This window comes from Stenella coeruleoalba (assembly GCF_951394435.1).
Source record: "Stenella coeruleoalba genome assembly, chromosome: 2".
Classification (NCBI taxonomy): domain Eukaryota; kingdom Metazoa; phylum Chordata; class Mammalia; order Artiodactyla; family Delphinidae; genus Stenella; species Stenella coeruleoalba.
This window is the reverse complement of record NC_137147.1, coordinates 65,962,260-65,989,020: the sequence shown is the minus strand read 5'-3', so window position 1 is coordinate 65,989,020 and position 26,761 is coordinate 65,962,260. Positions and strand designations below refer to the sequence as shown.

General features: G+C 37.4%; 2 protein-coding genes across 17 annotated transcripts in view; both read left to right on the top strand.

Moving 5' to 3' along the window:
* NUBPL (NUBP iron-sulfur cluster assembly factor, mitochondrial) overlaps positions 1 to 26,761 on the top strand; it is a 277,378-nt gene that overhangs the window by 209,645 nt on the left and 40,972 nt on the right. For all 16 annotated transcript variants that reach the window (XR_013825372.1, XR_013825373.1, XR_013825374.1 and 13 more), the window contains one exon: positions 21,856 to 21,941. Coding sequence is in view for 13 of the 16 variants with exons in the window: in XM_079908479.1 (XP_079764605.1) it covers positions 21,856 to 21,941 (86 nt within the window). In the remaining 3 variants the exon portion in view is untranslated. The remainder of the gene's footprint in view (positions 1 to 21,855; positions 21,942 to 26,761) is intronic.
* LOC307182240 (HIG1 domain family member 1A, mitochondrial-like) lies at positions 13,651 to 15,100 on the top strand. Its single transcript, XM_079913465.1, has one exon. The coding sequence runs from the start codon at positions 13,663 to 13,665 to the stop codon at positions 13,942 to 13,944; it is 282 nt and encodes a 93-aa protein (XP_079769591.1). The 5' UTR covers positions 13,651 to 13,662; the 3' UTR covers positions 13,945 to 15,100.

Sequence of the window (26,761 nt, the reverse complement as noted above, 5' to 3'; positions counted from 1 at the left end):
AATATTACTCAGCCATAAAAAGATACAAAATTGAGTTATTTGTAGTGAGGTGGATGGATCTAGAGTCTGTCATACAGAGTGAAGTGAGTCATAAAGAGAAAAAAATACCGTATGCTAACACATATATATGGAATCTTAAAAAAAAAAAAGAAAAAAAGGTTCTGAAGAACCTAGGGGCAGGACAGGAAAAAGACACAGACGTAGAGCATGGACTTGAGGACATAGGGAGGGGCAAGGGTAAGCAGGGAAGAAGTGAGAGAATGGCACTGATATATATACACTACCAAATGTAAAATAGATAGCTAGTGGGAAGAAGCCGCATAGCACGGGGAGATCAGCTCAGTGCTTTGTGACCACCTAGAGGGGTGGGATAGGGAGGCAGAGTGGAAGGGAGACGCAAGAGGGATGGGCTGTGGGGATATATGTATGGGTATAGGTGATTCACTTTGTTATATGGTAGAAACTAACACAACAATGTAAAGCAATTATACTCCAATAAAATGTTAAAAAAAAAAGAATGTTTATAAATGTTTATTGACTAAATTGTACTCCTGGAAGTTTGAAATGCCTGTTGCAGATTTCCAAAACTCTTTTATTATTTATGTGGATACTGTTGGTAAAATTGAGCTAAAATTTCAGTTATTCCCTGAGTTGTGAATTGGTACCTTGAAAAAGTTTAATTTACTTCACACAGATAAACTGATTTCCCTAAGCAATTTTCCTTTGTTTACTGAGATAACAGCCCCTCTCTTTGGACAGGATTTTTGATTATATCACCCTGTTATAATTTGTGCTTATATTCTAAAACCAACAATGTGTAGATTGGTGTTAATATTTACTTTTCCTTTGAGGCTTTGTTTCTTATATCCTACAATTTAAGCAGTATATTTCTTTCTTTCTTATCTCTGATGAAGAGTCTACCCTCTAATAGGTGATTCATATTAGATGTGAATAAAAAGCAGTATTTTTAAAATTGTTGTAAAATATACATAACAGTTCAGTAGCATTATGTACATTCATATTGTTGTGCAACCATCACTACCATCTATCTCCAGAACTTTCTCATCTTCCCAAACTGAGTCTCTTTACCCAGTAAACAATAACTCTGAATTCCCTCCTCCCTCTGGCCCCTGGTAAGCACCATTCTCCTTTCAGAAACAGTATTTTTTATAATAAGATGAGAGAATGAAGCATGAGGAAAACTTTTTCTTTTTCTTTTTTGCGGTACGTGGGCCTCTCACTGTTGTGGCCTCTCCTATTGTGGAGCACAGGCTCCGGACTTGCAGGCTCAGCAGCTGTGGCTCACGGGCCCAGCCGCTCCGCGGCATGTGGGATATTCCTGGACCGGGGCATGAACCCATGTCCCCTGCCTTGGTAGGCGGACTCTCAACCACTGCACCACCAGGGAAGCCTGGAAAACATATTTTTTAAGATTGCATTAAACATAAACCTAACATTGATTTTATGATTTATTAATAAAATTTTATTTTATTTTTTTAATAAGGAAACCAGTGCGTACTTTATTTTGCTGTCATTCTTAGAATCTTCTTTTGGGAAAAACTCATCAACTCAAAGTTTGCAATATATTCCATAGGGTAGCTGCTACTTTTGCTACTGTTTCTTCTTCTTTTCAAGTTTTTGTTTTCATTTCTCTTTTTTACTTTTTATGTTTTTACTGAACTATAGTCAACATTAAGGTTGTAAATCAGCAAATATTATCCATATGAAGGTAGGTGCTAAGCACTCTAGAGCAGCGGTCTCCAACCTTTTTGGCACCAGGAATCGGTTTCGTGGAAGACAGTTTTTCCACGGTCAGAGGGGAGGGGATGGTTCAGGCAGTAATGTGAGCGACGGGGTGGTTGGTTCAGGCAGTAACGTGAGTGATGGGGAGCGATGGGGAGTGGCAGATGAAGCTTTGCTTAGTTGTTTGCTGCTCACTTCCTGCTGTGTGGCCTGGTTCCTAACAGGCTGCAGACTGGTACCAGTCCACCACCTGGGGCTTTGGGACCCCTACTGTAGAGAATCCAAGGATAATTAAATTACAAGACTTTCCTCTAGCATCTGTCACTCCCCTTCGCTCCACATTTATGCCATTACCACCTGAACCGTCTCTCGCATTACTGCCTGAACCATCCCCCTCCCATCTGTGGAAAAATTATCTTCCACAAAACCAGTCCCTGGTGCCAAAAAGGTTGGGGACTGCTGCCCTAGACAAGCGTTCCATACCTTTTTTCCATTCTTGGACCTTTTTTTGAGTATTTGTTATATAAATGGATTCCGTCCATGAAAATGTATTTGTACCTACAGAAACACTATTTTTATATATGATTTCAGAAGGTTCGCAGTCCTCCAGTTAAAAGTCCCATCCCTAAACCCTTGTATACTATTGGTGGGAATGTAAATTGGTACAGCCGCTGGGGAAAACATTATGGAGGTTTCCCAAAAAACTAAAAGTAGAACTACCATATGGCCCAGCAATTCCACTTCTGAATATATATATATATATATATATATATATATCTGAAAGAAACAAAAACACTAATTCGAAAAGATACATGCCACCCCAATGTTCCTAGCAGCATTATTTACAAAAGCCAAGATATGTAAGCAACCCAAATGCCTATTATCAGGTGAATGGATAAAGAAGATGTACACACACACACACACACACAATGGAATACTACTCAACTGTAAAAAAGAATGAAAATTTGCTATTCACAACAACATGGATGGATTTGGAGGGTATTATGCTAAGTGAAGTAAGTCAGACAGAGAAAGACAAATACTGTATAATGTTGCTTTTATGTGGAATCCAAAAAAATACAACAAACTAGTGAATATAACAAAAAAGAAACAGACTCACAGATACAAAGAGCAAACTAGTGGTTACTAGTGGGGGCAGTATAGGGGTAGGAGATTTAGAGGTACATACTATTAGATGTAAAATAAGCTACAAGGATATTATATTTTATAATACTTCTAAATGGAACATAACATTTAAAAATTATGAGTCACTCTATTGTATGCCTGTAACATATATAATATTGTACATCAACTATACTCCAAAAAAAAAAAAAAAAAAAGGTCCCAGCCCTAGGAGATAGAGCAAGGGGAAGGGCAGGGAGAGGGAATGGCAGGTAAGAAAAAAAAACATGGATAGCTACAATGTGGAGTATGAGAAGAGCTGTATGAGAGATGTAAGCCCCATGGTATGGAGGATCAAAGGAAGAAGAGATCATGAGTTTGAAGAGAATTGTAAAACACATCATGGAGATGAACCTTAAAGAATAAATAAGATTCATTGTAGCACATTGAAGATAGCACCACACCTAGTTTGCTTTGTCTTTTCTTGGGAAAGAAATCTGAAAATGAAACTTCTAGTGTTCTATAATTCTGTTATGGAAACTTAACATATATGTCACTTGCCAAGTCTGCTTCATTAAAAAAAACCAATAGGGCCAGGTACTAAAGATGCTTTTGAAAATACATAAACTTAGCTATATCTGGACTATGACAGTAAAATTGTTGTTTATCAGTATTTTCTAAGTTTTCTATAATGAACGTGTATATTTTTATAATTTAAAAAGTAGATACCACTCATTCTTGTTTTTTTTAAATTGAAGTATAGTTGATTTACAATGTTGTGTTAATTTCTGCTGTACAGCAGTGATTCAGTTATACATATACATACATTCTATTTCACATTCTTTTCCATTATGGTTTATCACAGGATATTGAATATAATTCCCTGTGCTGTACAGTAGGACCTTGTTGTTTAATGTTTCTATATGTAGTAGTTTGCATCTACTAACCACAAACTCCCACTCCATCCCTCCCCCTCCCCCCTTGGCAACCACATGTCTGTGAGTCTGTTTTTGTTTTGTAAGTATGTCCATTTGTGTCGTATGTAGATTCCACATATAAGTGATATCATATGGTGTTTGTATTTGTCTTTCTCTTTCTGACTTCACTTAGTATGATAATCTCTAGGTCCATCCATGTGCTGCAAATGGTATTATTTCATTCTTTTTTATGGCTGAGTAATAGTCCATTGTATATATGTACATCACATCTTCTTTATCCATTCATCTGTCAATGGATATTTAGGTTGTTTCCATGTCCTGTCTATTGTAAATAGTGATATTGTGAACATAGGGGTGCATGGTTCTTTGAATTATAGTTTTGTCTGGATATATGCCCAAGAGTAGGATTGCTGGATCATACAGCAACTCTGTTTTTAGTTTTTGAGGAGCCTCCATACTGTTTTCCACAGTGGCGGCACCAACTTACATTCCCACCAACAGTGTAGGAGGGTTCCCTTTTCTCCACACCCTCTCCACCATTTGTTATTTGTAGACTTTTTAATGGTGGCCATTCTGATCAGTGTGAGGTGGTATCTCATTATAGTTTTGATTTACATTTCTCTAATAATTAGCGATGTTGAACATCTTTTCATGTGCCTGTTGGCCATCTGTATGTCTTTGGAGAAATGTCTATTTAGGTCTTTTGCCCATTTTTTGATTGGGATGTTTGTTTCTTTTGTTTTTGAGTTGTGTGAGCTGTTTGTATATTGTGGAAATTAAGCCCTGTCGGCCATATCAGTTGCAAATATTTTCTCCCAATCCATAGGTTGTCTTTTCATTTTGTTTATGGTTTCCTTTGCTGAGAAAGCATGCATTCTTTAAAGACAATAAATTTCTGTGTAAATTGGTACCATGATGATTGGCTGTTATTAATAAACTGACATTTAATGACAGCCTTCCATATATTTGTTTTTTATTTAATGATCACAGGTGTTATATTATCCCTATTTTCTTAAATCTTTGAAGGGTTAAGTAACTTTCCCAAGACCACACAGTTACAGTGGGTTATAACTGAGGTTCATATCAGTTCTGATTGAGTTTAAAGCTCATGCTCTTAACCTCTACATCAAGCTGCCCTAATACAAAACCCAACAATATTTGACTCATTGGTTTTCTATGTTTAGTTCCGGTCCATTCAGCCCATTTAGGTTATAATTACTCTAATCTAGGCAATCTCTGATAAAAATAAATTTGTCAATGAATATGCCTAAACCTGTGCACCCATACATGGTGAGTATCCAACCAATGGTCTAGATTGGTGTCTCCTATATTCACGGTTTTTGCTTGTTTGTTTTTGACTCCTAAGAGATTGCTTTGGGCCCCTTTATACATCCTGGGAAGGTTGGAGGCAGTCTAGAAGCAGTCTCCTTTGGGCTTTAGGAGGAGAGCCCCAAATGATTCTTGGGAAGACCAATATTGTCTTTGGGCTGACCATACTGGTCTTGGGTATTTGGCTGGTTTCCAGGCACACTAGCTCTCAGTATAGCATTGTAGGTATCAGTGTTAATACAGTCATACTATGGCTTATTATGTCAATGTTAAAATTAATGGCAATGAGAAGACTAGATTTTCTACAGTCAATATGTCTTAATTTTATAATTAGAAAAAAATAGCAAACGAAGAAAGTATCCTACCAAAAGAATTTGGGGGGGACAGATGCATATGATGATTGTGTCTTTGTATATGTGTGTTTGCTAAAGGCTTAGTTCCTGAGGTTTGGTTTTATTCAGGCCAATGTCATTTCACAACTAATATATCTAAGTATATACCAGAATTAAGCCAGCTCCCAAGATTTGGATGGAAGTGCACCAACCAAAGGGTTAATGGCCTGGCTTGAACCATGGCTTTCATCAATTTATATAATCTGGAGCAGACTGTCAGAATCATGTCTGCCTTTCTAGACCTAATTGAATTATCTTTTCTCTACTTGTGAACCTAATCTTCCTTTCCTCTTATCATTGACTTTAGATCTCTTTTAAGATATGCTGTGTTCTACTTTTTCTTATGTCCCATATCCCACAAACCACATAAGCTTCTTAGACTCCCATTTGAGCCCCCCTGTGATTTGACTTCCCTTCCTTTCCCACTAAACTCCTTCATATACCATGGGATCACTCCCCCAAAAACCTTATATACTCACTGCCCCCTCTTTCCTTCCTTTACTTTCCAAAATCTCTAACTTAGCATACATTTGACCCTCACTTAAAATGTCTTTCCTCCCCAGTCAGTGGGTATCCCAATCCTGCATACCCTTTATTCTAAATGCCTACTACTTAGCATTTTCCCCAAACCCGCATTTAGGAAACATTTCTCCCTCTTTGGAATTCACATAGCATTTTATTTGGACCGTTCCTATAGCACTTCTTATGTTCTCTGTTCAAAACTTGCGTAACTGTGTTATCTTCTCTACCAGACTGTTACACCCTGGAGGGCTAAGGCTCTGTTTCATTCATCTTTGTGTTTCTCATGATGCTAAACTCAGTGCCTTCCTGTGACCACTCAGGAAATGTTGATCAATGAATGAGTGTTTTATCTGTGTTGGTATTATCTTCCCAACTAGGTGGTAAGCTGCTTGAATGCAATAATTTTTTCCTATTTATCACAGTATTTCTTAGAGTACCTTGGACAATGGCTTATGCAATTAATATTGATTGAATAAATGACAAAGCTAGTTGACTAATTGTCACTGTTTATGTGAACAGATCTGCGCCCCCTTATCTTTCTTACCATCCTGCTAACTCACTCCTGTGATCTCTCCCACCCCAACTGCTTTTACCTAGGAACTTTTTTTCTATGTGTAAGTTAAAGAAAGCATTTATTTTAAAAAACATACATTTTATTTCACTCTTCCTTTGAGAGAAAAATATTTTCATTTTAGGGATTTCTTTATGCTGTCTTTTTTCTTGTACTAAATATAACATCCTTGTGGTTAGTTGATACCTTTTAGTATTAACTTTTTTTGGTGTCTGGGATAATAGTCTGCATGTGGGCAGTTGTTATTTGGTTACATGCAGGCTCTGTATTAAATTACTGGTGAGAATCACTAGCATTGCTCCATTGTAAGATAATAAATTCTTTTATTTACTTGCAGGGATATTTAGCAAGGTGTTAAATACCTCTCTCTTTATCCTTACCTGTGGAACACCTGCCTACCCCATAGACTTATAAGGATCGAATGAGATAATGAATATAAAAGCTCCATCTAAATGTATGGTATTTTTTAGAAACTACTTGAACACTTTAAAAGAGGTTTTCAGACAATGATGTCACAAGGAAAGAAAACTACAGGCCAATATCACTGATGAACATAGATGCAAAAATACTAGCAAACAGTATCCAACAGCACATTAAAAGGATCATACACCATGATCAAGTGGGGTTTATTCCAGGAATGCAGGAATTCTTCAATATACCCAAATCAATCAATGTGATACACCATATTAACAAATTGAAGGAGAAAAACCATATGATCATCTCAATAGATGCAGAGAAAGCTTTCGACAAAATTCAACACCCATTTATGATAAAAACCCTGCAGAAAGTAGGCATAGAGGGAACTTCCTCAACATAATAAAGGCCATATATGACAAACCCACAGCCAACAGTGTCCTCAATGGTGAAAAACTGAAACCATTTCCACTAAGATCAGGAACAAGACAAGGTTGCCCACTCTCATCACTCTTATTCAACATAGTTTTGGAAGTTTTAGCCACAGCAATCAGAGATGAAAAAGAAATAAAATGAATCCAAATTGGAAAAGAAGAAGTCAAGCTGTCACTGTTTGCAGGTGACATGATACTCTACACAGAGAATCCTAAAGATGCTACCAGAAAACTACTAGAGCTAATCAATGAATTTGTTAAAGTAGCAGGATACAAATTTAATGCACAGAAATCTTTGGCATTCCTATAATATACATTAATGATGAAAAATCTGAAAGAGAAATTAAGGAGAAACTCCCATTTACCATTGCAACAAAAAGAATAAAATATCTAGAAATAAACCTACCTAAGGAGACAAAAGACCTGTATGCAGAAAACTATAAGACACTGATGAAAGAAATTAAAGATGATACAAATAGATGGAGAGATATACCATGTTCTTGGATTGGAAGAATCAACATTGTGAAAATGACTCTACTCTCCAAAGCAATCTACAGATTCAATGCAATCCCTATCAAACTACCACTGTCATTTTTCACAGAACTAGAACAAAAAATCTTAAAATTTGTATGGAAACACAAAAGACCCCGAATAGCCAAAGCAATCTTGAGAACGAAAAATTGAGCTGGGGGAATCAGGCTCCCGGACTTCAGACTATACTACAGAGCTACAGTAATCAAGACAGTATGGTACTGGCACAAAAACAGTAATATAGATCAATGGAACAGGATAGAAAGCCCAGAGGTAAACCCACGCACATATGGTCACCTTATCTTTGATAAAGGAGGCAAGAATATACAATGGAGAAAAGACAGCCTTTTCAATAAGTGGTGCTGGGAAAACTGGACAGCTACATGTAAAAGAATGAGATTAGAACACTTCCTAACACCATACACAAAAATAAACTCAAAATGGATTAGACCTAGGGCTTCCCTGGTGGCGCAGTGGTTGAGAGTCCACCTGCCGATGGAGGGGACGCGGGTTCGTGCGCCGGTCCAGGAAGATCCCACATGCCGCGGAGCGGCTGGGCGCATGAGCCATGGCCGCTGAGCCTGCGCGTCCGGAGCCTGTGCTTTGCAGGAGCCTGTGCTTTGCAGCGGGAGAGGCCACAACAGTGAGAGGCCCGCGTACCGAAAAAAAAAAAAAAAAGGATTAGACCTAAATGTAAGGCCAGAAACTATCAAACTCTTAGAGGAAAACATAGGCAGAACCCTCTATGACATAAATCACAGGAAGATCCTTTTTGACCCACCTCCTAGAGAAATGGAAATAAAAACAAAAATAAACAAATGGGACCTAATGAAACTTAAAAGCTTTTGCACAGCAAAGGAAACCATAAATAAGACCAAAAGACAACCCTCAGAATGGGAGAAAAAATTTGCAAATGAAGCAACTGACAAAGGATTAATCTCCAAAATTTACAAGCAGCTCATGCAGCTCAATAACAAAAAAACAAACAACCCAATCCAAAAATGGGCAGAAGACCTAAATAAACACTTCTCCAAAGAAGATATACAGATTGCCAACAAGCACATGAAAGAATGCTCAGCATCATTAATCATTAGAGAAATGCAAATGAAATCTACAATGAGATATCATCTCACACTGGTCAGAATGGCCATCATCAAAAATCTAGAAACAGGGCTTCCCTGGTGGCGCAGTGGTTGAGAGTCCGCCTGCCGATGGAGGGGACGCGGGTTCGTGCGCCGGTCCGGGAAGATCCCACATGCCGCGGAGCGGCTGGGCCTGCACGTCCTGAGCCTGTGCTCTGCAATGGGAGAGGCCACAGCAGTGAGAGGCCCGCATACTGCAAAAAAAAAAAAAAAAAAAAAAAAGTCCAGAAACAATTAATGCTGGAGAGGGTGTGGAGAAAAGGGAACACTCTTGCACTGTTGGTGGGAATGTAAATTGATACAGCCACTATGGAGAACAGTATGGAGGTTCCTTAAAAAACTACAAATAGAACTACCATATGACCCAGCAATCCCACTACTGGGCATATACCCTGAGAAAACCATAATTCAAAAAGAGTCACGTACCAATATGTTCATTGCAGCTCTGTTTACATTAGTCAGGACATGGAAGCAACCTAAGTGTCCATCAACTGATGAATGGATAAAGAAGATGTGGCACATATATACAATGGAATATATCACTCAGCCATAAAAAGCAACGAAATTGAGTTATTTGTAGTGAGGTGGATGGACCTAGAGTCTGTCACACAGAGTGAAGTAAGTCAGAAAGAGAAAAACAAATACCGTATGCTAACACATATATATGGAATCTAAGAAAAAAAAAAGTCATGAAGAACCTAGGGTTAAGGCGGGAATAAAGACACAGACCTACTAGAGATTGGACTTGAGGATATGGGGAGGGGGAAGGGTAAGCTGTGACAAAGTGAGAGAGTGGCATGGACATGCATACACTACCAAACATAAAATAGATAGCTAGTGGGAAGCAGCCGCATAGCACAGGGAGATCAGCTCGGTGGTTTGTGACCACCTAGAGGGGTGGGATAGGGAGGGTGGGAGGGAGGGAGACGCAGGTGGAAAGAGATATGGGAACATATGTATATGTATAACTGATTCACTTTGTTATAAAACAGAAACTAACACACCGTTGTAAAGCAATTATACTCCAATAAAGATGTTAAAAAAAATAAGTAAAAGGTTTTTTGGGGGGAGGGGGCGGATAGTGAAATGTTGTGAATTACAAAGAGCCTTTATATGAACTTTGCATTTCTCCATGCCATGTTGAGAATGAAATTGTTTTATACTTGTAAAGAGACATCCTTTTGCAAAATTCATGGAGGCAGACCTGTACAAGCAAAAAGACCTTCTTTCTGAATGCTAATTAGCAACTCTTTGTATGTGTTCGATTTTGTTCCATGGGATAGATGACAAGCTTATTATAAGAATAAACTTTAACGAAAAAAATATCATCCTCTTATTTGTGTTAAAATCGTGTAGCAACAATAGTGATAAATGTGTTGACAGTAGTATTAGTGGCTAATGATTTAAATTTGAGCTTATGTGGACTGAATCATTACATACTGCAAGTGCCTTGTATTTGTAGTAATTGCTAGAGGGAAAGGAGACAGAATAGTGTGTGGCAAATAACCGGTTACAGTCTTTGGATTTACTCTTGTCTTGTTGAACCTGCCAAGGGGAAAAGCCAGAGTTATCAGTGCTGGTTTTGTTTTGTTGTTTTTCTTACTTTTTTTTTTTTTTGTAATACAGTTTGCTGAGTTTTTGCTTGTTGTTTGTTTCACTTGTAAATTAGTTGGTGCCATATATTGAATTGGGTAGATTCCATCGTTGACTTCCAAGTTTTTGTTTTTTTGTTTTTTAATGAATAGTGATGTACTCTTGGGAATTATTGAACACTTAACTGCTCATCCGTAATGGAAGAGGATTAATATTTCTTTGAGGAACATTATAAGTTCCTTGAAATTTTTGAAAATATATGCACTATGCTAGTATTTGAATTCTAATAAATGTTGCCTAAAATATTTTTCTTCCTTCCTTTGCTTCAACTAAGATCCTCTGTATGACTATCTGAAGACTATCTTAATTTGACTTTAACTCTTGGAATTAAGAGTTTATGCCTCTCATGAAATCTATGAAGCATATTTTTGTTTTTTGAGAGACTGGAGAGTTTTAGTAATTTATTCATATTAAGGTGCTATATTAGTCAGAGTCCTGGCTGGAAAGAGATGACACATCTTTAAAGGAATTAACAGTGGGTTTAATGAAGGGACTAGTTACCGAGGTGTGGGCAGCATTAAGGAAACAAACAAGAGATGGTGAAGTACCCAGAGACTAGTGACAGTAGGAATTTTTACTGTCTATCTGCCTGAAGGGGCAGAGAGTGAACTGTGTCGGTGGGACCTGGCGACTGCTGAAGCCATGGAGGAGGGGCTGCCGGTTGGGATTTGTGGCCACAGAGGAACAGAGCCAAGGGCAGAACTCCTGCAAGGCAGGGAGGGAGCAGTTGTGTGTGGTACTAATAGTACTAGAGCCTCTTTCTCCTCCCACAGCCTCCTATCCCGCTGATACCTCCTGGCAGACCCTTATTGAAAGCCAGAGGGTAAGGAAACTCAGGTGATACAGTCCACAGAGGTCAGCTACCTGGGCACTGATCAGGGCAGAGAATGAAGCAGAGCTTGGGGAAGGTGGAGAGGAAGGAAGTGGAGCACAGCAAGTGGAAAATAACCAGAACTTTTTTTTTCTTCATGATCATCATTATAACTGTGAATTAGTGACTTGGAATACATGAAATACAAAGCAAAGATTCCTGCCCTCTAAAAGTTTGAAGCTAATACAGATATCAGTAGTACACTCAAATTAGTGAAAATCCATGCTATCAGAAAGCAAAATTTTACTGTCATCAAATTAATGAATAGAATATTTATATTGGAGATAAACTCTGATATAAGTATATTTTGTTGCAGTGGGGAGTAATGGATAGAAGAGTTTATTCTGATAGGGTAGAGTTATGAAAAAAGTTCTCCTTCACTTCATTAAGTAAAGATTGATGCAGGAATAAAACTTTTGGAAATGGTTCTTATAAGAGAAGCGACAAAGACTGAACACTCGCAAGGGGAGCAACATGATCCCATCTTGGTCCTCTCTCTTATTCTTCCAGGGGAGGGCAGAGAAAACAGCCAAGTAGTCCTAGTGTGGGGCCTGTTTTGATCTCTTTTCTATAGGGAGGGAGAAGCTACTGTATATGGCAGAGTAGTCAGACAATATGCTAAATATCCATGGGCTCAAGAGAAGCTGCACTACCAGACTGGCATTACATTATGAAAATGAGGCGATGCACTTTCTTCCTGTCTGGACTCTACAGATAGAAGGAAAGCCAGAGGCTTTTCTGCCTCTCATTCACTTAAATGAGATGGGGTGGGAATTTTAAATAAAGCCACCTTAATATTTCAGTCATCGTTTAAAGTGAAAGGCATTTATTGCTTGTGGAAGGCATTGGGCCTTTTGCCACATTAACTGAACTCCTATTCACTCATGATAGATTCTTGAGAAAAAGCTGTACAAATCCACACTAGTATTTTCCCCACCAACAGCAGTTTGGCCTCAATTATCTCTTTTACAGTAATACTCTTTGACTGCCAATTTGGACAGTAGTTTTTATAACATGAAAGCCTATTGGGGTTTGGAGAATCAGAAACTTACTGTTGCCATCATTAAATAAGTAAATGACCATGGGCCATATTTGGCTACTTTGGATTTTTGTGCTGTTTTTCCCCTACATTTTATAATTTATAATTACCTCAAATTGTAAAGCTTGAAACATGCTTGTACCTAATAGGTGGTAGACTTAGGTCATAGCTTTTCCTGGTATTCAGAGATAGTAAATCTTCATTATGTTTTCAGTTTGTAGTGTGAAACTTTAAAGGAGACAGTCAGTTTTGGACTTCTTCCAGGTGTCTTTCCGTGCAAATGTTGAACAGGATTATAATTAATGGATATTTGGCAAAGAATCGCATGATGTGGAAGAGAATTATTGTTTTAGCCATCAAATTATAAAAATTCTTTCCAAAATAAAATTGTTTTGTTGTTAGACAAATTGTAGCCAAGGATTAAAGACTAGGAATTGTATTCCAATGTTTTATCCTTTTTTTTTTTTTTTTTTTTTTGCGGTACATGGGCCTCTTACTCTTGTGGCCTCTCCCGTTGCGGAGCACAGGCTCCGGACGCGCAGGCTCAGCGGCCATGGCTCACGGGCCCAGCCACTCCGCGGCATGTGGGATCTTCCCGAACCCGGGCACGAACCCGTGTCCCCTACATTGGCAGGCAGACTCTCAACCACTGCGCCACTAGGGAAGCCCTATCCTTTTTTTTAAATACAATTGTATTTATTTATTTTTATACAACAGGTTCTTATTAGTTATCCATTTTATACATATTAGTGGCCAATGTTTTATCTTTAAGGACACTCCTGGTACTCAGTCTGAAACTTCAGTCCTTGTTAGATTGGGAATCAAATTATAAAGCAAATACTGATATAATGCCATTGGTTAATGAACAACAATGTTTCCAATCTAAATTTAAGAAGCACGTTTCGAGAAGCCGGTAGGAGCCTGCGACGTTGTGCCGTTGTCCGAAGATTCTTCAATCACTATGTCAAGTGACACAGATGTTTCTCTTTCTTCATATGATGAAGATCAGGGATCTAAACTTATCCGAAAAGCTAGAGAGGCACCATTTGTCCCCATTGGAATGGCAGGTTTTGCAGCAATCATTGCATATGGATTATATAAATTGAAGAGCAGGGGCAATACTAAAATATCTGTTCACCTGATCCACATGCGCGTGGCAGCCCAAGGCTTTGTTGTGGGAGCAGTGACTCTTGGTGTGGGCTATTCCATGTATCAAGAATTCTGGGCAAAACCTAAACCTTAGAAGACGAGATGCTGTCTTGGTCTTGGTGGTGTTTGCTTTAGTTAGACATCTCATATTGAGGTTATATGTTTATGTTGAAAATAAATTCTGTGGGTTGGACAATAACATGGTAATTTGAATATTGGCTTCCTTTCTGGCAGGCTTGATTTGCCTAGTGACTAGTTCACTAGCTAGGTCATTCAGGGGAGTCAGATTAGCACAAAAATATGTCACTTTTTTTTTTTTTTTTTTTTTTTTGTGGTACGCGGGCCTCTCACTGTTGTGGCCTCTCCCGTTGTGGAGCACAGGCTCCGGCCATGGCTCACGGGCCCAGCCGCTCCGCGGCATGTGGGATCTTCCCGGACCGGGGCACGAACCCGTGTCCCCTGCATCGGCAGGTGGACTCTCAACCACTGCGCCACCAGGGAAGCCCAAAAAACATGTCACTTTTAAATGCACTTGGTAGTGGTACAGTGTCCGCCTTCTTAAACTCTTCTGATAAAATTAGTTGTAAAGAGGACAACATGCCAAACCTGAAAATGCTCCCAGTTGCTGCAGAATATCATATGCTTTTGATGTAATGTAGGAATCCTATTTACCCCAGTTAATTTAACTCTTTCTGACTGCCTTGTGGACTGAGTACTGTTTTTAAGGTCTGGTTGGCTCTTGAAGAACCCTTTCAGAACAGTGCACGGAATACAACATTATAAACCTCCCAGCAACTATGTGTGTGTTTTTAAACCAAACCTAAAGAGCTGGTAACAGCTGCTTTGAAGTAGTATCTGTTTGAGAATCATAGTTGTAAACATGAGAATAACTTAACTGTAGATCCCCGTTTAGCTGTTTTGTAATTGCAGAATTATAGTTTGCTGCTGTTATATTAGAATAATTTTTAAATGGCATTTTGAAATAGAAGTGTGTATTTTAAGTGCTAATGCAAAGGTAAATGAAAAATGCTTTTTAAATATGTGCAGTCTATTTTCTCTGAAAGAATCATAAATGTTAAACTAAATAAATTGCCTGTAATGGAAGTGAAAAAAAAAGAAGCAGGGCTTTTGTATTTGGGTCAACATATATTATAGGTAGAAGTTATAGTATGTTAGTTAACAGTTCAAAGAAATAGCCCGAGAATTAACAACTTTTGAACTATGACATGGAAAGACCCAGGATTTTAAAAACTCCCAAATGATTCTTATATAGTCAGCTTTCAGAATCACTTTGTCTAGACCAGCTTATCTGATGTTTGAATTCCTTGATTATCTAGGCTGTGTTTGGATGGGATGCTTCTGATATAGTTCATTCAGTTTTGTCGTTGAAGAATTTCTAGGCATTTTCTTCATAATATGTCTGACAGCTAAAATTCCTTAATATCTTAAAGTTCAATGAATAGTTAATGGCCAATGGGTAGTCAAATTCATATTAGAAACCACTTTGAAATCTATTAAACATTTATATGTTGAAAAAGTGCAAGTCCCACAGTCTATCATTTAAAAATTTTTGCACTTTGTCATAGATGTTAGAAATTTGATCAGAGTTTGATGTGTAGCTCTGAAGAATGTCTTCATGTCTTAAGTATGACAGTATTTGGAAATGGAGCAAAGCTTTTCCATGTAAAGTCTCAGCCTTTATTTCCTGAAAGACACCTGGCTAGATAAAGTTAAGGTAATCAGGGTATAGCAGTTCTCCTCTCTGGAGTTCATGGAGAAAGAATATGTATAAAAAGGGATGTGTTTCATTATTAAACAGACAGCCTTTGGTGGTAGCTCACTGTGAGCATGGGCAGGCTGAGCTTCATGTGCATCTAACAGAATTTGAAATACAAAATATTACATCTAAGAGCCCAACATGAATAGACGCTCACAGAAGAGCAAAAGAGTTCTCTGAGTTGCAGAGAAATATGTGTACAACAAGTAGGCTCCCCTAGGTGTTTACTGATCAACATAATTATGGATTCAAGACTGGAGGGAAGCCAGGATTTTATCTTAACTTTACTGGAAATATCAGAAGTGGGGGGAGGATGAGAATGAAAGAGAGAGAGAGAGAGAGAGAGCAAAGTGTGAGCATAAGAGAACTGTTTCGTTCCACCCCAAGCTCTTTAGAATTTCCAGAAGCTTCACCTGTCCCCAGTGGTTCACAGTGACTGTAGTCTGGATCCCCTGGTGAATTCTTTGTTAGCATCATTAAGGTGAGGTGATTGGAAGCCTGTTGACTCCATTATTGAAGAGCCAATCTTTATCCCTAAACAGCAGATATGCATCCAGATTCCTTGGACAAACTTGAATTCTTAATTAAGTTCCAAAGTGCAAGTGCTCTCTCTCACCAATGATTTTGAAATACTGTGCTTTCCACTAATTATTGTGTTTTATAATTCTTTTTGGCAGCAATTGACATAATTTCCTGTAACAAAATTCATTTCTAAAGTGAGCAAAATGATTGATCTTTAAATTAATAAAGCATATCCCCTTTGTGACTGTAGTCAATTCTCTCTCTCCTCTGCAGGAATGGAGCATAGAGTCCAAAACAGTGACTCATGAAAGAATTATTTATATTCCCTGTTGAAACACAGTCTGTGGGTACATTTGATGTGACTTTACCTTTTAAATTATGTTTTACTTAATCTGATACTAATATTAGTGGGCATTCCTTGATATTAAAGCAAATAATGTTTATAATTCAGGAGGTTTGGGAGTTGTAGAGGAGAATGACAGGGGAGAGCTAAAAAATACCAATCTCCTTTATAGTCAGTAAACAATTGTGTTTATGTTAAGCTAGCAGAAAATGATTATTTTCTTTTGCTGCAAGTATCTTTAAATAAATCAAGGAGCATCAGTAGCAGTAAATATTAGAGCACTGTGAACATTAAGAATAGCAGTTGATTTCTTCTTTTAAGTCTTAGTTGCCTTTACACTGACATGCGCAAGGGCTGTATAGAGTTACTCATCCAGGTATAATTATGGGCAGTTTCTGTTGTACATTTTTATTAGGTTCCAGCACTGAAGTTCTCAATCAAGCCTGGGAATTAGATACAATTTATGCCATGGAGACTTAGAATGGCATAATTGAGTAATTCCACACTGGTATAATTATGATCAGCCTAACATCTGGAATAATCAGTTTTAAATGCTTAACTACTGTGAACTCTGACCCAAATCCAGATATGCAGTTTTTTACTCTCAATACTCAAGAGAATTGGCAATTAAGACAATACTCAAAATAATTATTTTTTAGGATGTTTACATATTTACCAGAATCCGATAGACACCTAACCTCTTACAGTAAATCTCAGCTGAGATTTAAAAAGCCCTTACACAGATTACAACTTGGAAAATAACATTTAAACAATATTATTTAATTATTTGGACTTAGACATTTACCCTAGACAATGGATAGAAAATTCTCCATGGGATTCTTGAGATGGGTGTTTTACGATACTGTGTTTTTACCCCCAGAAAATAATTCCACTTATTGCAAACTAAACATTCTCTTTGTTGCTATTAGCATTCCTTATGGTCAGTAGAGGGAGCACAAGTTTTCTAACAAACCGTCACAAACTGAAGTGACATATCAGTGATGGTATAAAGGGGAAAATCTAGGCTAGTTCATATTGGTTCATGTTCCAGGGTCCCTGAGAAAAATTAAAATTTATTAAGTAGAAGGCAAGAACTATAGAGATAAACTGTGATATCAGATATGGAGACCATGTTTTAAGTTGAGATATATTAACAAGAAAAAAAATTGACATAATTCCTTTAATATTTAAAAATATGTGTTGTGATGCACAGATTGGCTAATGATTAATTTTACTGGAGGTCTTGTTTGTCTTTTGTTTGCTTTATTTCTTTATAAATTCCAGAGGTCACTTTAGGGGTGTCTGAAATGGTTACTTGTATGATGTACTAAAATTTGGTATAGCAAAAGAGGTGTGATTTATGCATAAGCCAGTTATGTTTTTGTATTTTTTAACAAGGGCTAGAAATTTTTTTCTCCGAAGAGCATTCTAAAGACTGACTGCATTGTGATTAAGGACTTAGTCATTAGCTAAGGACATATATTTCAGAAAAAAAAAACTTACAAAAGTCTTTTATAATGTGGCTGATAGTTCCAATGGAATGTTTACATGTTTTGTGAGCATTTGATGGGACATGGAAGATGATTGTTGTCCTTGTCAAAAAGTTACTATGATATATGAGTGGTGCTATTTAGATCACAAAGAAACTCAGGTGGCATAGATGCTTATTTGTGATACTGTGTTAGGGTTAAGTACAGAGGAAACCAAGTCACTTTAATCCCTCTCTCTGGGGTCTTATAGCTATAAAAATAATGTCACCAAGCATTTCAGTAACAGTTTTACATTCTTCTTTAAAAATGAGACAGCTCTTTAAAATTAAATAGGACCAATGGAAATAGGGTCATTTTATAGAGGAGTTAATTGAGATGTATTGAGATTTAGTGAGCTATTCAAGATTGTGTAGTACATTAGGATAGTCAACAAAACCAGAATCCAGAGCTTTTGACTCCTGGTTCAAGAACTTACGAACTAAGAGTTCATACAGTTGTAGTCTAGAATGATTTGAAAATATAGGAAAATTATTTAAATCCTGATCCTTCGTTAAGTGCCTGTTTTGTGCACAGCATTGTGTTACTACTTTTGTTTGATAAAAAATTGAGAAAAATCATAACCATCCATGAAACTATATTGTGCAGTGGTAATACAAATAGTGGACAAAGGGTGTTTCAAACAAAAAATGTTCATATTATATGAAAGCTAAAGGTACTTTTTAGGGCTAATGCAATAGAAAACTCCCTGCATACTAGTATATAGTTATGAGAGAATTTGGAGGAAATAGCCAAGGAGGTTTTGCTTCCATGTGAAGAGAATGGCTCTGAGACTGAGGGGCCATAATTTTTGGAGGAGGTAGTCTTTCACACTTGCTTAAATAGGATTGCTGAGGCAGTCAGGTTGAACAGGGGTGGTTTGGGAAACTATAGTTAAGAGGGAATGCTAAATCATATAATCGGAGAGCTAGCTTGAAGACTGTCTGTCCTTGCATTAATTTTACAGCTAAGGAAACTGAGACCTGAGTGATTCTGAGTTATTTGCCCAATGTTAGTCACACAGGTGGATGGGGGCAGAACTGGAATTAGTTCCCCTCCAAATGCCTGGATATGATAACAGAATCTAGAAGGAGGCAATTTATGGAGATACATTGGTTGTAAAGAGTAGAGTTGAGTACACTTTTGCAGAGAGGTTATTTCCATCAATCTTTAAAAGAGGGAAAAGAGAAATGTTAATTCATTTTTGGTTTTTTTGGAAGAATAAATCAGAATAGAAGAATGTAGTGATCCATGGAACAAATTGAAAAGTAGGATGAGCTGCCTGATGGCAAATATGAAAATGACCTTGCTAGCAACTTCTAAGACATTTGTATTAATAACAATATTAAAGATAACAAAAATGGTGTTACCAACACAGCTACCATTTATTGAATGTTTACCCTGTGGCATCATGTCAAGTATCTTATGTACCTTAGTTCATTAAATTATTGCACCCTGTGACCTGAGTATTACTATGCCATTTTGTAGATGAAGAAACTGAATCTCAAAGAGATTAAGTTATTACCCTGGTCACACCAGTAGTCAGCTATGGAATAAAAATTTGAATACTGATTCTGTTTGAATTCCAAAGCTAGTGTTTCTGAAACTTGACTAATGAAAAGACCCTCTTTCTAAAGGAAAATAATCTGCCCCATGCCCCAAATAGACTTATTTTTATTATTAGACTACTTTAAGCATAAACACAGATTCCCTAAACTTATAGCTCTTATATAATTTTTTAAAACTAAAAAAATAACATATTAAATTCAAGCAAACTTACAAGATCAATAAAATTCAAATTAATGATAATAATATGAAAGATGAAGTTTTTGCTGAAATGAAAATACCAATTGCAAGATGAATTTGTAGCTAAATACTATTGCACAACTGTTGGTGGGAATGTAAATTGATACAGCCACTATGGAGAACAATATGGAGGTTCATTAAAAAACTAAAAATAGAACTACCATATGACCCAGCAATCCCACTACTGGCATATACCCTGAGAAAACCATAATTCAAAAAGAGTCATGTACCACAATGTTCATTGCAGCACTGTTTACAATAGCCAGGACATGGAAACAACCTAAGTGTCCATCGACAGATGAATGGGTAAAGAAGATGTGGAACATATACAATGGAATATTACTCAGCCATAAAAAGAAACGAAATTGAGTTATTTGTAGTGAGGTGGATGGTCCTAGAGTCTGTCATACAGAGTGAAGTAAGTCAGAAAGAGAAAAACAAATACCGTATGCTAATATGTATATATGGAATCTAAAAAAAATAAAATAATGGTCACGAAGAACCTAGGGGCAGGACGGGAATAAAAATGCAGACCTACTAGAGAATGGACTTGAGGACACGGGGAGGGGGAAGGGTAAGCTGGGACAAAGAGAATGACATGGACATATATACACTACCAAATGTAAAACTGATTTTACAGTTTTGGGAAGCAGCCGCACAGCACAGGGAGATCAGCTCGGTGCTTCGTGACCACCTAGAGGGGTGGGTTAGGGAGGGTGGGAGGGAGGGAGACGCAAGAGGGAAGAGATACGGGGATATATGTATATGTATAACTGATTCACTTTGTTATGAAGCAGAAACTAACACACCATTGTAAAGCAATTATACTCCAATAAAGATGTTAAAAAAGATGTTAAAGACGTTATTGCACAGTTCTTCTGAGTTTGGCGTGCCTATATTGCGACATGCTTTGTGAGAACTTGGTTCCACTTCCACTTTCCTCTATTCTTAACTTTTTCAAATTATCCCTTCTGACAGTACTCTTTAATAGTATCATTTGCTCTTCACTTGGTGTCATCAGTTATTTATTGTTAATTTTACCTCTGTTCTCCTTAGCTGGGACAAAGAACTGCCAATTTGATGGTTTGGATGCTGAAATGTCATGGCAGTGTATATTTAGTTATAAGATGATGGTCATCCAGGTGATCTGGGATATGTTCATTTTTTTCAGTTTATCATCTAGAAGAAACCACAAAACTTAAGAAATTCATAGTGTCTACAAATCATAACCAGGTCTCTGGTGTTTCCACTTCCAGAAAAAATTGCACTGCCCTTTCCCTCAAAACTCTCAAAACCATCTTGTTTCTGTGAGATAATAGTGGAGACCCAGGAAAGCCTCCATCTCCATCTACTCTCAGTGCTGCCTTAGTTCAGGCTACCACTGTTTTGCATCTGAACTTCTGCCACAGCTCCTAGTTTTACCCCACCAGACTATTCTCCACAGTGTATTCTACACTAGTGAGTTTTCTGTAATACAAACTTTTAGAACTCAGCTTAGCTACCACTTCTTTCTGGAAACTTTGCCCCATTTCTTCTTATCACCTGCTTCCTGACCCTATCCATTATCACCTTTGCTATCCTCTCCCCTAGATTGAATTAGTTACCTTTACTTTATTCTTGTTTTATAACTCCATAACATTCTAGGCCTACCTTATTAAAATGCTTAGCACATTGTGTTGAATCCTTAATTTTGGGTCTCCCCAAGTAGGGTGTTAGGTTCTTGAAAGTGAAGCCTACGTTGTACATCTTTTACGTAGCACATTGTCTGAAAAGGAGGAAGGTTCTGATGATACAGCTGTGACCTTGAATCACAGGTCAGTTGTACTTTTAGGAGGAGTCAAAAATATGCAAGAGCAAAGTAGACATTTCCTTGTCTTTCCCATTCATGTATGTGAAATTTATACAAATTACCTAAATAGTTAATATAGTAGACTCTTTGAGTGTATAATCAACATAATTTTGGAAGTAATCTTTCCATAAGGAATTATATGATAGCATCATTTTGCTCTCTTTTTGTGTTCTTTTGGTTAGGAGCTGTGATTATCTCCACGCCCCAGGACATTGCATTGATGGACGCACATAAGGGAGCTGAGATGTTTCGAAAAGTCCACGTGCCTGTAAGCATTTACACCTTCATTGTTGCAAAAATCTGAAACACTTCTAACTGAAAAAGCAAATCATGGAGAAATACAATCCAAATGTTAATTTAGTTCTGTGCAGAAATCTGTATGAACACCCTACTTCATTTTGATGGTCACTCTAAAAACACATGTATAGGCACAAACATATATGCATGTTATATTAATCAAGGAGAATTCTAGAACATCCTTCAGGCATGAATTTTCTGAACAAGTACTACCTTTCTCAACTATTTGTAGCTATCACTGAAAAAATAATAATAAGAGAATTTTAAGAAATTATTTAGGTAGATACACTTGAACAGATCACTGATGGGAAACAGGTGAAAAAGATAACCTTTTTCCTTCTGTCTTCTACAGTTTAACTCATTTGTAACTCACCATTTTCTTGAAAGTATCTAAGAATTTTGTATACAAAAATGGCAAAAAAAAAAAAAATACAAAAATAAGAGAAAGGACAATTAAAATCAGGTGGAGTCAGAAGTGAAGTCTGTAAATAACTTGCATGCCATTAGGGGACTTAAATACATGCTAGAAGTATGCCATGAATTTTGCAGCAGCCACAGGGAAAGAAACATAGGACCATTATACAACTGTCCATTTCCATGAGGTTAAAAGAGAGCTTGAAGCACTATTTACAATAGCCAAGACATGGAAGCAACCTAAATGTCCATCGACAGATGAATGGATAAAGAAGATGTGGTGCATATATACAATGGAATATTACTCAGCCATCAAAAAGAATGAAATAATGCCATTTGTGCCTATATGGATGGACCTAGAGATTATCATACTAAGCGAAGTAACTCAGAAAGGGAAAGGTAAATACCATATGATATCACTTGTAGGTGGAATCTAAAGTACAATACACATCAACATACCTACGAAACAAAAACAGACTCAAAGACATAGAGAACAGACTCGTGGTTGCCAAGGGGGTTGGGGGGTAGGGGAGGGAAGGAACAGGTGTTTGGGATTAGCAGATGCAAACTGTTATATACAGGATGGATAAACAACAAGGTCATACTGTATAGGACAGGGAACTATATTCAATGTCCTGTGATAAACCATAATGGAAAAGAATATGAAAAAGAATATATATATATGTATGTATGTATAACTGAGTCACTTTGCTATATAGAAGAAATTAACACAACATTGTAAATCAACTATACTTAAGTAAAATTAAAAAAAAAAAAAGCTTGCTGCTCAAGAGAAGCAGAGGTGAGAGAAGAGAGGTATAACTCTCCAGGTCCTTAGAAATAAAAGAAACCCTGTATGTAATGAACACATTTTTGTCACCTTTGTAACCATAAATAGAGGGTTCTTCCTCCTAGTGTGCCTCATCAAAATCAAGTGGACTTGTGCCAGAGAGTGGTTTAGAACAAGCATTTCAGTAAGAAGCCAACGTGATGCTTCCATCTCTATGGCTCCTAGTGGCCTTGCTTAATTCAGGGTTAGATTTTTGAGCTTATAGAGCAGAGCTTTTTGGTTTTATTTTCCATGATGGTTTATTACAGGATATTGAATATAGTTCCCTGTGCTATACAGTAGGACCTTGTTGTTTATCCACTCTATATATAATAGTTTGCATCTGTTCACCCCAAACTTCCAGTCCAAACCACACCCCCACAATCACAGGTGTGTTCTCTATGTCTGTGAGTCTGTTTCTGTTTCATAGATAAGATCATTTGTGCCACACTTCAGATTCCACATTTAAGTGATATTATATGGCATTTATCTTTCTCTTTCTGACTTATTCTACTTAGTATGATAATCTCTAGGTCCATCCATGTAGGCGCAAATGACATTATTTCATTCTTTTTGATGGCTGAGTAATATTCAGTTGTATATATATATACCACAGCATCTTTATCCATTCATCTGTCAGTGGACATTTAGGTTGTTTCCATGTCTTGGCTCTTGTAAATAGTGCTGCTATGAACATTGAGGTGTGTGTATTTTTTGAATTACAGTTTTGTCCGGATATATGGCCAGGAGTAGGATTGCTGGATCATATGGCAACTCTATTTTTAGTTTTTGAGGAGCCTTCATACTGTTCTCCATAGTGGCTGCACCAACTTACATTCCCACCAACAGTATAGGAGAGTTCCTTTTTCTCCACACCATCCAGCATTTGTTATTTGAAGACTGTTTAATGATGGGCATTCTGTGATGGTATCTCTTTGTTAGTTTTGATTTGCATTTCTCTAATAATTAACCATGTTGAGCATCTTTTCATGTGCCTATTGGTCGTCCATATGTCTTCTTTGGAGAAATGTCTATTTAGGTCTTCTGCCCATTTCCTGATTGAATTGTTTGTTTTTTTGTTGTTAGTTGTATGAGCTGTTTGTATATTTTGGAAATAAGCCCTTGTCAGTTGTATCATGTGCAAATATTTTCTCCCAGTCCATAGGTTGTCTTTTCATTTTGTTTATGGTTTCCTTTGCTGTGCAAAAGCTTGTAAGTTTGATTAGGTTCCATTTGTTTATTTTTCCTTTTATTTCTTTTGCCTTAGGAGACTGACCTAAGAAAACATTGCTACAGTTTATGTCAGAGAATGTTTTACCTATGTTCTCTTCTAGGAGTTTTATGGTGTGATGTCTTATATTTGTCTTTAAGCCATTTTGAGTTCATTTTTATATATGGTGTGAGGGTGTGTTTTAACTTCGTTGATTTACATGTAGTTGTACAGCTTTCCCGACACCATTTGCTGACTAGATTGTCACTGTACATTCTTGCTTCCTTTGTGGAAGATTCATTGACTCTAGCTGTGTGGTTTTATTTCTGGGCTCTCTATTCTGTTCCATTGATCCGTATGTCTGTTTTTGTGCCTAGAGCAGAGTTTTTTAGACTGTAGCCAGGGATTAGCTTCAGAGGGTCTCATGATTCTCTCTCCTTCCCCATCCCCACCAAATTGTACACTTTGTGTTTGTTTTGGTATGGAGAGAATTCTTCAATGAGAGCATGATGCAGTATAAGAACCAATGATGTATTAGAATGAATAGACTCTCAGGGAAGCTTTTGTAAATGTTTTTTATCTCAGGGGAGCTTCTGAAAAGTATAAAATTGTAGAGTAGTGGAGTTGAGATGATCCTCTTCAACAAGTACCTGTTCTCCCTTGCCAGTTAGTGCAGACCTGTACACAGTTAGTAAGCCATGGAGCTCTGGTTGGATCAACATGCCCTTATGAAAATTGAGGACCCTGGAAAAGATGATGCCTGTGTGCTTACCTCCTAGTTGATTTGAGGGTATTCTCACTAGCAGAGTCGGAAAATGTTTGAGGGCCTGGTTTTGTATGAGGATAAATGAGTGATAAAACCCCCCATGGTGTTCTGTGTTTGAAGTTTAGCTTGGAAAAATTTTAAAGCAATGGTAACCAAATGCCCATTTCAGATAGAAAACTGTCTCAATGAAGCACTTAGTTTAACAGTATTATTTCCTGTTATGCCCTCCAAGATAAACGAGATGCAAGTAATGCCTACTCAGATAACTAAGATTATTCATATGAGATTTTAAACTATAAATCAGCAAAAAGTTAGAGCTATCCACCAAAAATTATGAGAACAAATAATTCATAATCCTTCTTACTGCCACTTCAAGGTCAGGATAATAGCCATTCTATCAGCATTTAAGTGAATGCTTAGCTTCTCATTCCTGTAAGATGAGGGTGGAGGCATGTGTCCAGCTCACTCTAAAGCATCATGAAATCCTTGAGAGAAAAGTTTTTAAAAGAGAAGAAGCCAGACTTTTGTTAGGTGGGTGCCACTGAAGGATAAAAGTTGAGGCTGTCAGCAAGGAAGTATTCCAGGTGAAGGATCTTGGGCTGCACAAGGCTCATAGGACCAGTGGAGGATTAGTTTTGGAGTAAAGGAGCTGTTTGTGATCTGAAAGTGGATGTCGGAGTGTAAGTTTGCAGAGTCGGAGCAGTCCTGGGTCACGACAAGGTACAGGATATGATTGCTCATGGATGTGTGGAGCTGAAGAGGAGTGGAAATGAAAGTCATTGGAAATGCATACTCCCTCTATTATTTTTTGACTCTTACTGTACCTTTATTATAGCCCTCATTTTTCACCCGTTTTAGTTATTTGCCTTCTAAACAGCAAAAATTTGAAAAAAGAGGGAGAATGTCTTAATCATCTCTTAACCTGCAGAGCAAGACAGGTGCTCAGTAATCTTTGCAAGTGAATGAGTGAGAACTTCCCAGCAGAGAGCTCTGTAAGCAGTTGGAGGACAGCCACTGTATAGCTGCATTGTAAAGGGAATCCTGGCTTCCAGTAGGATGTGGATTTGATGACCTCTGAGATCCTTCTGGCACTCGGAGTCTGAAATTAGAAAATGTTCCGTAAATGTAAAGGAGAAATGTTATGCCTTGTGTATACCACTTTATTTCATTTTTTCCCTGGGTTTTAGTCTTGCTCTCTGTTTTTTCCTTTTGAAGTGCATTAGTTACCATGGAAACAGTGATGTCTTTGGAATTCATTGGTATGGTCAGAGTTTATTAATGTCTACAAGAACATTTTGAAGTTAATTTAAATAATTTCTTAAAACTCAAGGCTCAGATAGGGAAAGGAGAAGAAGAGATGACTATTAAATTCTCTGTTCTCTGCTTGAAATGATATCAACTCTGCCAAATCCTTGATTATCTCGGTATTTGTAGATAGACTATTTTTTTAAAAAAATAATAACAATTTTTCAATCTTACACATTTTTAATGGTGACTACTTTATGTGCTGTGTCATTCTCATCCATTTTCTTTTACCATCTTTATTGGAGTATATTGCCTTACCATGTTGTG